Source organism: Anticarsia gemmatalis, chromosome W (assembly GCF_050436995.1).
Source record: "Anticarsia gemmatalis isolate Benzon Research Colony breed Stoneville strain chromosome W, ilAntGemm2 primary, whole genome shotgun sequence".
In the NCBI taxonomy this organism is placed as follows: Eukaryota; Metazoa; Arthropoda; class Insecta; order Lepidoptera; family Erebidae; genus Anticarsia; species Anticarsia gemmatalis.
In genome coordinates this window covers 8,207,200-8,219,822 of record NC_134775.1, presented here as the reverse complement: position 1 = coordinate 8,219,822, position 12,623 = coordinate 8,207,200, and the positions used below count along the sequence as shown (strand labels likewise).

Here is a 12,623-nt window from a genome sequence, read left to right as displayed (position 1 = left end):
TTAGGTTTGACTATGTCTCGCATCAGGACATTATAAAAGTTTTTAATAGTATTAATGTAAAAAATACTGCAGATCTTTGGGGTAATTCAGTAGTCATTACAAAATCTATTATTGATCTAGTTGCGCCCCAATTAGCTCTAATATTTAATAAGTGCGTAGATGGTGGTGTGTTTCCTGATCTAATGAAACATAGTAAAGTAATACCATTATTTAAGTCAGGCAGTACATCAGACCCCACTAACTTTAGACCTATTTCAGTACTGCCTACATTTAGTAAAATCTTTGAAAAATTAATATTCGATCAAATGCATTGTTTTTTTACTAAACACAATTTATTACATAGGAAACAATTTGGCTTCACAAGGGGTCGCTCCACTATCGATGCTGGTGTTGGGCTTGTGAACCACATCTTCGACGCCTGGGAGGACTCACACGATGTTCTCGGCATTTTCTGTGATTTGTCCAAGGCGTTCGACTGTGTCCCTCATGAAACATTGATCAGGAAATTACATCACTACGGTATACAACATTCGGCACTGAATCTTCTTATCTCGTATTTAGATAATAGGATTCAAAGGGTCGACGTTAACGGTAAGCGATCTGCGGGATCTGAGGTTAAAATGTGGGGTGCCTCAAGGCTCAATACTCGGTCCTTTTTTGTTTCTAGTTTATATTAATGATTTACCACATCTTGTTAAGGATAGTCACGAGATAGTACTGTTCGCAGATGACACTTCATTATTGTTTAAACTTAAACGACAAACCACTCTTGACGACGTGAATATTGCTATCTCAAAGGTGGTACACTGGTTTGATGTTAACAATTTGCTTTTAAATGAGCAAAATCGAAATGTATAAAATTTGTAACACCTAATGTCAAACCAGTGAAAACAGCAGTAAAGATGAAGGAAGATGTGTTGGACCTTGTGGATAATGCTAAATTCTTAGGCATTACAATAGATTGTAAGTTACAGTGGGGACCACATATATCACAATTGGCGAATAGACTTAGTTCTGCAGCCTACGCGGTCAGAAAAATTCGTCAACTTACTGACATTGAAACAGCTAGGTTAGTCTACTTCAGTTACTTCCATAGTGTCATGTCTTATGGAATTCTACTCTGGGGTAATGCTGCCGACACCCAAACCATCTTTGTGCTGCAGAAAAGGGCTATTCGTGCAATTTATAATTTAGGAAGTAGACATTCACTAAGGGAAAAATTCAAGGAAATAAATATAATGACAGTGGCAAGTCAATATATTTATGAAAATTTAATTTATGTACATAAAAATATCGCCCTTTTTAAAAAAAAGAGTGACATGCACAACAAATACACTCAACAAAGACAAACTTGTTATCCCAGCCACTAGGCACCAAAAAATAAATAAATCCTTCAGAGGTCAGTGTGTGCGATTCCACAATAAAATCCCGGGTGAAATTCAAAATTTAAGTCTCAATAAATTTAAGTTATTAGTTAAAAGTAGTTTATGTCGTAAGGGATATTATACTATTAAAGATTATTTAGATGATAACAAAGCTTGGGACTGTGCTGCTTCTACCAAGTCTATTTCAAAATAATGTATTACAATTTGATATTATGACATTGTTTTTAATTTGTTATATTTCATTATTATGACATTGTTATTAATTTGGAAATATTGACATTTAAAAAGAGCAAGCCGTGAGTTTCTTGCCGTTTCTTCTCACGAGCAACAACTTTTCCGAAACGGTGGTAGATAAAAAATATTTTGACGATTTCAAATACTTGTTAAAGTTTATGAAATAAAGAATATTTGACTTTGACTTTGACTTATAGCTCTTTCTATTTCTTCTTCTTAGATAGGTGGTATAGGTTCAGTATCTTGCATGTCACCTGTCATAGTCGTACTCGGTTTATTGTTTTTACTTTCATATAGTCCCTTATAATATTCCGTAGCAATATTTAGTATATCGAGTCTTTTTGTAGTAGATCTGCCTTCTTTATCCTTTATATTTGGCATCCAACTCTTGCTTGAATTTAATTCCACAGGTTTTCTTAATATGATATTGGAAAGTGTTAGTCCTCTTTTGTTTTCTATCTTTTCTTATGATTTTGTTAATATTTTTACTTAGTTCTGCAATCTCAATTCGTTTTTCTTTTATCTTCTTGCCTTTTAGGAGCAACTTTCTTTCTTTAAGTAATTTAATTGTCTCGGTGGATATTATGGCTTTATTATTTGTAGACACTTTTCGTACTTCCGTTTTGAGAGTATTAACAAAATCGCAATATGCCTCTTCGATTGGTTTTTAAATTCTTTTTCTTCTCTTCTCTTTAGAGTTTCTTTTAAACTGCTTATAATCTCTGCGGTATTTTTAATATTTACATAAGGCACCGATTTAGTGTACCGCCTTAAACTTTTCTTGGTATGTGTCCCTCGTAACGTAGCCCGAATCATTTTATGGTCCGAGTTGAAATTTACATTATGTAAAACAGACATATTTTTGAAATATTTTGGTTTATTGGTCATAATGAAATCAATTTCATTTTTAAACAGTCTATTGGGTGAAGTCTACGTCCATTTTTTATTCTTCTTCTATTCAGGATACTTAGTTTGTTTCCTAGACCAAAGTTAACTAATCTTTCTCCGTTTTTGCTCCTTTTGCCATTCCCATATCTTCCAACGGTGTACTCTTCGCCATTTTGACTTCTCCACATCTGTCCATTAAAGTCACCCATTATTATTATATTTTTGTGAGCATTATTTGTACTTTGTAATTTTTGGTAGAATTCGTCTAGTTTGTTCGTATCCTGTTTTTTATCTGGTTCAGTTGGCGAGTAAACCTGAATAATTGTCCATGGTTCCTCTCTGCTATTTTGTACAGGAAGTTTAATGTTGAGTGTTGCTATTCTTTCGGATACGCCTTTCACTTCCTCTACTCGGTCGAAATATTTCTTTTTTATTAAGAAACAGTGATAGCCGAGTGGTATAAGTTGACACCTCCCACGCAAGTGGTCGCAGGTTCGAACCCGAGGCAACACACCAATGACTTTTCGAAGTTATGTGTGTATTAGAAATAATTATCACATGCTCCAACGGTGAAGGAAAACATCGTGAGGAAACCTTGCATGCCTAAAATTTGTTTAATACATTACTTGAAGGCATGCAAAGTCCCCAACTCGCACTTGGCCAGCGTGGTGGACTCAAGGCCTAACCTCTCCCTCATTACGGGAGGAGACCCTTGCCCAGCAGTGGGACATTAATGGGTTAAATTTATTTTATTTATTATTATTATTTATTAAGAAACCGACTCTGTATTGCCCTGGTGTTTCGCCTTTATAATGTAGTATATAATTCCCATGATCTTCTATACCTTTTCCTAGTCTTCTCACTTCGCTTATACCTATAATATCCCAATTAATCTCATCGATTGCTACTTCCAGTTCGATAAGTCTCTCTGGGGTTCTTAGTGATCGTACATTAAGCGTCGCTATGTAAATGTCATAATTATTGTTCCTATTTTGTTTATTTATCCTTAGAGGATAGTGGTCGTTTTCCCTCACGAGGACCAGTCGGCTTGGGGGAGGGTGTAGTTTTTCCGTTGAATGTATTTTTGTTTCTTTGTTTTGTTGTTTTGTTTTTTCCGGTTGCCGAGGATTAGTTGCTACTGTTGCTTGTTTGTAGGGACGTTAGTAAGAGAGTTGGATCTCATTCTCATCACGTCAAAAGTATTGGTTCTATTAACCTTACAGGGTGCGGTAACTAGCTGTTTTTTAGCCTGAGAATCTAACGAGTGCGGTGAAGAAGAAGTTTCTCGTTTTCTTTTGTCGTTAGTAGTTTTCTTTCCCTTCACTACAAGCTTATTTCAAGAACGCTATTTTTCCTTTTTTCCTTTCTTCTATCAAGTCTGCCTGCAACGCCTTCCTTCTAGCCAGAACTTCTTTTGAATAGTCTTCAGTGACATATATTTCCTTGAGATCTTTTTTATTTCTCATTATCTCATTCTTTATCCATCCGTTTACGAAAGAGCAGAGTACCTACTGGCCTTGGTTTGTTACTTTCTATACTTATTTTCCCTATTCGGTATATATTGTTTATTGAATTTTCTTCGATATTAATATTTAAATCGCTTTTAATCGTTTTCCTTACATTTTCAATTAATTCAAATGTTGTTTTTTCTATTTCCGCCACGCCAAATATAATTATATTGTTTTTCTTCTTTTCTTTTTTCAGGTATTCTATCTCTTTTTCCTGAGTTTCTATTTTTAGCTTTAAACTTTTGTTTTCTTCTATAATCGGGATTAGTTTTTCATCCAGTCTAGACATTATATTATTAGTAATGGATTCCTTAATATCCACAGACTGTTGTTGCATTTCGAGTTTCATTTTATCGAATAAAAGTTGGAATTGTGCGTCCATTTTATTAAGTGTACGTGAAACAAAACGTAATCGAAAACGAGATGCACAGGCAACACTACGACGTATATGACAGTCGTAAGTGGTCCGCTTATGTTACTATTTATCGTGTATCTGCGGTAAGTTGTAAAACTTACTTACTTAAATATCGCTTGTGAGATTGTCTATGTCTAACCTCAAAACGTTATTCGTGTAATTGCTTCCCTGCCGTGATTTGATGTGCAAATTACGTCTTCTTTGATGTTTCCAATCCTTCCAGGCTTGCTTTTTGTTGATATCCAGTAGTATTTTGGAGTGTACGGTGTTTATAAGTAAATTAAGTTAGCCGCAGGCAAGAGATTGAAAAAAAACCAATAATGATTTTAACTTAATTTATTTATAATAAAATTACATTAATTGAACTAAATCTAATGCCTATTCGAAGTATGAAAATAGAATGACAAATATTAATTTTGAAATAATTAGGAAATGTAGGTTGTGCGTCATAAAATGCATACGAAGCTCGTCGTTTCCGTCGCGCGATGTCTGATGCAATCTATGTTTGTTACTATGAAATATTAAGTGCCGAATTGACGATATGCCTTATACAGTTATGCGTAACATCTCCACCTGCAGATCAGCAACTATTTTAGGACTTTGAGAGAATTTTTTTATGGGATGTGTCCCTTGGGCATATGATCCTTGTCCTTTTCTGGTTCCTCGTAGGTATGTCCATTGCGTCCGGATGCTTCTGCGCCCTTGCAGAACCATTTCCTGCGATATCCCACTACAACATAACTTAGTGCTCCTGTGCTTAACAGCATAATATAGACGGGTATAGTTGTATGATATATGAAGTTTGACTGTGATTTGTCAAGTTGTATTGGCTGACGGGTCATGCCTTGACTCTGGATGCTGTGCAGTCTTCCTAAGTCGATAGTGTTGAGATGAACTTGCGGTAAGGCAGTATCTTGTTCTTTCACATCATAAGGAATATCAACTAATTTCAGAGGTTGTCCCTGTATTTGATCGTTGTCGTTGATAATAGTAAGTTCTTTAGTACGGAGATAACAGCTAAGAGGAATTGTTACAAGATAACTTCCTTGTAGGGAACTGTAGTCTTCTCTTCCGCAAACTAGTTGTACCTTGGTCGGATTTGGGAATGATATCGTCTAATCTTTCCATAGCTTCTTTTCCCAAATATATTGTGGTAAATTGGCACGAACTTCTGAGGGCTTGATTTGTAATGAGTTCCTGAATGCACTGCTTCTTTTTCACAGAGATACCAGTTGTTAAACTTCGAGCATTCTGCTTCAATGTACATGAATGAGTTCTTATTAGTTGCTATGAAAGGATAGGATGATATAAGGGCTTGGTGGTTCTTATTGGGTTCTACGGACAGCCTATATAAATTATATATACTTTTAGAAACTATAGGAAATCTAAAAACTATAACTATTTGCTTTTCATTAAAATAAGATCCGGGTTGGATAACATCATAATATTCTCTTAATTCCAGTGGTAATATTTCATCGCTACTATATATATTTTCTAGCTAAGTTATCATAGACCTAAGAGTATCTACATCTATCATAGAATGAACTGTGCTAGACGCACGAATAAAAGCTAACATATTCTCTATTCTAGTTAATTCTAATTTTAGATCTTCTACATTCTCACTGATAATTGACGAGAGTTGACCAAACTTTGTAAGGAGGATTATACTAAAGCCAGTAAGAGTATTATTACGTAGTAATTATATAGTTTCGTTAATCTTATTCTAATTTTCAAAATTGTACTATAACGCTGTTCAGTAGCGGCGCCAGATCATAATTTTATGTGGGCAAGATACATTTTGCGAGGCCCTCTCCTCAGGCATAAAGACAGATTTGTTAAAATAAAAAACATATGTCATTTCATTATTAAACTTTTATTCATGCAAAATATAGTCAAACTTACAACTACCCGATGAAAAATGTTTTTATCTAATTATGTATTATCATATATGATTATATATAATTAGGTAAAAAAAAATTACATCGGCTAACCTAAAAATATTTAAGATATTAAGACCAACGTTAAAAAACAATTTAATTTAATTATTACAGGAACAGAAATTTTCTACTTTTTACACTGCTGAATTGTTTAATTACGTGCTCGTAATCTAGCTTGGATGCTATATCAGCCTCGATAGACAAAATTGCGACCGCAGAAAGTCGTTCCTGTGACATCGTACTCCTTAAATAATTCTTAATGAGTTTTAATTTTGAGAAGCTCCTTTCAGCGGAGGCTGTACTAATTGGTATTGTTAATAATATTCTAATGACGATGTAAATGTTTGGGTATATTTCTTTTAAGTTATTATGTGTAATGTATTGAAGCAACTGTTTTACGTCTGTTATAAAGTTAGGTAAATTAGGGATCATTATTTGTAATTCTTCATATAATTCGTAAGGTTGAAAGTCACTGCTCTCACCCACTCGTAGGACTGTGTGTAAATCTTGTCAATTTTTTAATATTTGTTTGTGTGGAATATTTTTTAATTTACTTATATCATACAGAAAACCGAAATTTTCATGATGTTGATTTAAAGCCATAAATCTCAAATCCATATTGGTAATAATTGAATCAAGCATAGTGTTAAAAAAATTTACTTCATACCGGCTTTTGGGACACTGAATAGGTTGATCCTCGCCCTCATAATCAAAGACCCTTTTCTTTTTCACTACTCTTTTGTTTTTAAATTCGTTCGGCAGATCATAACAGCTTCTGTCAATAAATTGTTGAGCATCAGACAAGCATTTTTCAAATCCAGTTTACCGATATTCTTTGATCCATTCACAAAATGTATGCAAATGTTTAAGGGCAATGCTCAAATGGACTTGTACAGATTGCCATAGTTTGCTTATCACATTAACACGCGATAACAATTCATACCATACATGTAAAGATATTACAAATTCTAAACTAAGCATTTCGTTTAATACTGAATCACAATTAGGGATTGCAATCCGGTCCGGCGGATCCGGTACGTTTTTGTAGTCTACCGGATCCAACAATTTCACCGGATCCGGTGGCCGGATCCGATTTACTAAGAAAAACGTAATTTCTCATATCAAAATCGTGCGGAAGTACTAAAAAAACATGGCGTATGCAACCGAGGCGTGCGCTTGCCGTTCCGAACAAATTGTCAAGCGTCCCTTCCACCCGCTACCCTCCCACTCCACCTCGAACGCGTGCGCCCGGCGTCCGTGATTCTGTCGACAGTTGAATCTGATTGTGATCAACATGTTTGTGTTTGTGTGAAAGCTATTTGTAAGTAAATCATTACGTATCTTACTTGTGTGTTACAATTTATAAGTTATAACACGTAAAAATGTGTTCAATAATCTAAGCGCTAGTTATTGTTACATTGAATTATATTAAATGTACTCATTAGACTAATACGGCGCCTCAAACAGGGATAGTCTATACTCTATACTAAATAGCTTCCTAACCTGCTTTACTCGTATTTCTCTTTTTTATAACCTTGGTTATTGGGTTATGAAATTAACAAGCTCATTTCTCTTTGATATTTCAGGTATTTCGATCTTGTTCGTTATGTCGCTTTGTGATAATATAACAGAAAAATCCATATGGGATTATTATTTGAAACGTGAACATGGCATTAGCGCAACATGTCCAATATGTTCTCATACGCTGAAAATAAGCAAAGGATCTTATAAAGGCTTAAAAGTCCATTTACAAAAAATACACAATATTGATTTTACAAGCAATGTTTTTGAGAAAATCCAAACAAAACGATCTTATTCAGAATTAATTTCTATGCCATCTACATCGGCATCTAAAGAAGATGAAGAAACACCCAAAAAGAAAATAAATACTATCGACAATTACTTTAAAAAAGAAAGAACTATGGAATTAATGATTTCTAGGATGATTTGTAAGGATGGGCATACTTTAAGTTCATTTTGCACATCTTTAGACACAAGGTATTTGTTTGCTAAATGCGGTTATAAACCACCGAATTCACCCAACACAATAAGATCTATAATTTTAAATTTCGCAAATACCGTTAAAACTGAAATGATAATTGAATTTGAACATCTCAAGAAACAAAACCAAAAGTTTTCTTTAACGTTCGATGAGTGGACATCTCAAAGAAACCACAGATATTTAAATCTTAATATTCATCATAAGGAAAAATATTTTAATTTCGGATTAATCCGAATACGCGGCTCGTGTAATGCGGAACACACTATTAGTTTGGTTAAAGATCGCTTGATCAGTTTTGGTATTGACTTTGATACTGACGTTGTTGGAATAACAACCGATGGAGCCAGCGTGATGGTTAAAGTTGGGAAACTTGTGTCATGTTATCAACAACTGTGCTTCGCACATGGATTGCAACTGGCCGTAGTTGATATTTTATACAAGAAAAAACATAATCTCGTGTTAGAAGAAACCATAGACTCACGTTTTAACGAATCGGATGACGATGAAGACCCTGTTGATTCAAGTGAAAGCACTGCAGACATGGCGGTAATAATAAGCTATCCTGATTTTCCAGACATTGAAATAGTAACTAAATACAGTGATCTCCTATCAAAAGTGCGGAAAGTTGTAAAATTATTCAAGAAATCACCCACTAAAAATGACACATTCCTTCAGAAGTACATCAAAGAGGAAAAAGGTAAAGAACTGAGCCTAATTCTAGACTGCCGTACACGCTGGAATAGTCTTCTTGATATGATTGAAAGGTTCTACGATTTAAAAGTTTGCATAGATAAATCTTTGATTGACATACAGTCCGACGTAAAATTCACTGATGAAGAATGTTCAACGATGAAAGTTTTGATTGATTGTTTGCAGCCATTTAAATTGGCTGTGGAGGCACTATGCAGACGAGATGCGACCCTTATAACTGCTGAAACTATATTAAAATTTGTTTTCGAAAAGCTGGATGGAATAAATAGTATTTTAAGTGTTGAGTTGGCTGAAGCATTGCGTGACAGGATTAAAGAACGACGTAGTATTGTAATAACAGGTATATTAATTTATTTAAACAATCCAAATAAATACTATAGTGACATGAGACTATCTGATAATACATTTCCTATGCCAAAAAAGAATTTGATGCGTCAAGAAATGAAAAAAATATTAAACCAAGTTATCACAAACGATAATGAAGTTGAAGATGTAGGACCTGCTTCTGATGATTCTGATTCTGAGAGATTGTTGTCTGATAACTTATCCCTAAAAGAACAGCTGGAAATAAAAATACAACAGGAAAAAAAAGACTTTCGCAAACCGTTAAATAGAGTATTAGATTATGAAAAAATACTTAAGAAAGAAATGAGCGCTTATGAAACTGAAGGAGTTAGAGGGAAATACTTGTCTCTAATATACGACTTTTTGACTTCAGTAAAACCAACCAGTGTTGAAGCTGAAAGGGCTTTTTCGGCCGCTGGTTATATATGCAGTTCCTTGCGAAGTAGGCTAAAGGACGATACTATAAATACAATTTGTTTTCTAAGAGCGTATTTCCAACAAGATAGGGGATCTGTGATTTGAATGGCTGTGATTAATGCAAGGGAATAGTATCCATAAGTTGTTGATTTTTAAAATTTTAATTAAGATTATAGACTAGACTGTAGTATATTTTTGATGTTGATTTATTTTAGTTTTTATGATCGGGTAAAATAAACGTTAAACTTAATTTAAACCATAAATAATTCACTGTTGTTTGTTATATTTGAGACTGATTATTCTGTAATAACTGACTGATAATAATTATAAATAAATAAGAGTTGATTTTCGCACAAAATTGTTTCTATTTTTCCCCGTAGATTTTTCCACATATTATGCCATGAACTTAGAAATATGCGCTATGTTGAACACCTAAATTACCGATCCGGCCGGATCCGACCGGATCCGGCGGAATTCTCGTAATTCCGGCTGAATCCGGCCGGATTGAAGGTTGTACCGGATTGCAATCCCTAATCACAATCACTGAGAGTGTCTGATTGATCTGTTTGATTTTTCAAACTTTCTATGCATCCTACAACATCATCAAATTGAAATAGTATGGACTTAACTGCCTCGATTCTGCTTTCCCATCTCGTATCCGATAAAGGCTTCATGGTAAGTTTTAATTTATCTTTGACCAATTCCCAGCGTTTGCTGGAACCTGAAAACAGCAAATAATTTTTTTGGATAAAACCAAAAAATGTTTTTGCTGACACCGAAGAATTAGCGGCGTCTACCAACAGCAGATTTCAGCTATGACAACCGCAAGGCGTGAAAAATGCCCTAGGATTTATATTTTATATTCGAGTTTTGACTACACTATTTATGCCTACCATATTTGCGCCATTGTCATATCCTTGGCCACGGCAGTTTTGAATATCTAACCCATACTTTTCTAGCTCGCCTAATATGGTATTACTTAAATATTCTCCTGTTGTCTCACTTACAGCAAGAAATCCAATAAAATGTTCTTCTATTGTGCCCGTTGATGTATTACAAAATCTTAAGATCACAGACATTTGTTCTACTTTACTACAGTCTCTAGTGCAGTCAAGCAAAAAAGAATAATATTTTGCCTCTTTTAATTTGCGAATCACTTCATCAGTTGCCGTTTTTGACATCAGTGTAATCAATTCATTTTGTATGTCGTGACTTAAATAATGATGCGCAAGTTGTTTGTCAGTAATACGTCTCATATGTTCTCGTAAAGTAGGATCAAATTTTGATATCAATCTAAATAAATCAATAAAATTCCCACTATTCCTGAAGTCACCGTCTGTCTTTATAGTTTCTCTGTGACCTCTGAATGCAAGATTATGAGAGGCTAAGAAGTTAATAATATCGATTAACCTCTCAAACAAATTGTACCAATGTTTTTGAGATTCACGAATAAGCCTTTCGTTTTCTTTGTCTATTGTTTTCTCGTGTTTTATGCCTCTCTCTAATGTTATCCATTGGAACATAAATGCCATATGTTCTTTGGTATTCTCATGTCTTTGTAAAATACTGCTTAAATGTTTCCAGTCACAGCATCCTCCCTGTACCATCTGAGTTTGTGAATTGCCAAAAAGTCTGCATGGAAAACAGAATACTTTATTTTGAGACTTAGAATAAACTAACCAGCGACGATGTTGAATTTCACCATTATTTAGTTTTCTAGAGAAATGAAAATTTGAAAAGTGCCTACAGTCGTCGTCTTTGGGATAATCTTCATCATCAATATTTAATTGTTGTGAGGGGCCGTTCTGAACTATATCATGACGCTGAACATCTGATATGGGCAACGACCACATACCTGGATCAAAATTATCAAATACTTGTTTCATTGCGTCACTCGCATCGCTGCTAGTTGGTGGAGAACAAATTTTCATTTTTTTTCGTGATCTAGAATATTGCTCTCTGGAAACACAGGAATTTCATCGTCGGAATCTGATTCGTTAGATATTGATTTTGTATCAATTTCAGACTGTCGTTCGGTATCAGTATTTAGTGGTTCTCCATCAGTACTTCTCAAATTCATAGGAATCTCAATCGTGGCTGAATATTTTTTAGAAGTCGACGCTGTCGATTCAGATGGTTCTGTCGTACCAGATGCAGTTGGATTAAGAAACTTCATCACACCTGTACTTAACGCCTGGTTTGATATTGCTCTTTCAGCTTTTCTTCTTCGTTTTGCTGATCCGGATTCCCATTTCCTCCCAGCATCTCTATCTCTCTTAGGGCCTAAGCCTGACATGATAAGTAATCTGTGGGCAAAAACAATAATACTTTATAAGACTAGCTCTCGTGGTCCATAAACAAGGCAGACACATGATATATAGAATTCCCCTGCCTCGTGTAACTTTATGTCTGCTGGGTTTAGTTACCTACGTAATACTACTGGATAATTAGTACACTTTACGCTTTTTTCTTATAAAAAAAAAGTTTTAAATATTAATTTAAATTTATTGAAAATAAAACCTACATTCCTCGATCAGATAATAAAATAAACATTTGAAGTCAAAAAAAGAAGTATTATGTGTAAATAAAATGATTTCTTACCTTTCACTTAATCCCGGTACAATTATTTTTCTTCAGATCACAAACAATAAATCAATAGTTAGTACAAGTATCTATTATTTTATAAGTAGTTATAGTTACAAAACGGCGTATTGAAACAGTAAACCACAGATTTAATTTCTTAAATAGAATGTCACATAAAAAAAAAGATATTATCACTTA

At 34.4% G+C, this 12,623-nt stretch overlaps 1 protein-coding gene and 1 pseudogene across 1 annotated transcript; one reads left to right on the top strand and one right to left on the bottom strand.

Annotated features, from left to right (window-relative positions):
* Nucleotides 1–3,634: 3,634 nt before the first annotated feature.
* On the bottom strand, nucleotides 3,635–4,397 carry LOC142985803 (uncharacterized; annotated as a pseudogene).
* A 3,801-nt stretch (nucleotides 4,398–8,198) lies between these two features.
* Nucleotides 8,199–9,947, top strand: LOC142985898 (uncharacterized). Its single transcript, XM_076134140.1, has one exon. The coding sequence runs from the start codon at nucleotides 8,199–8,201 to the stop codon at nucleotides 9,945–9,947; it is 1,749 nt and encodes a 582-aa protein (XP_075990255.1).
* Nucleotides 9,948–12,623: the final 2,676 nt, after the last annotated feature.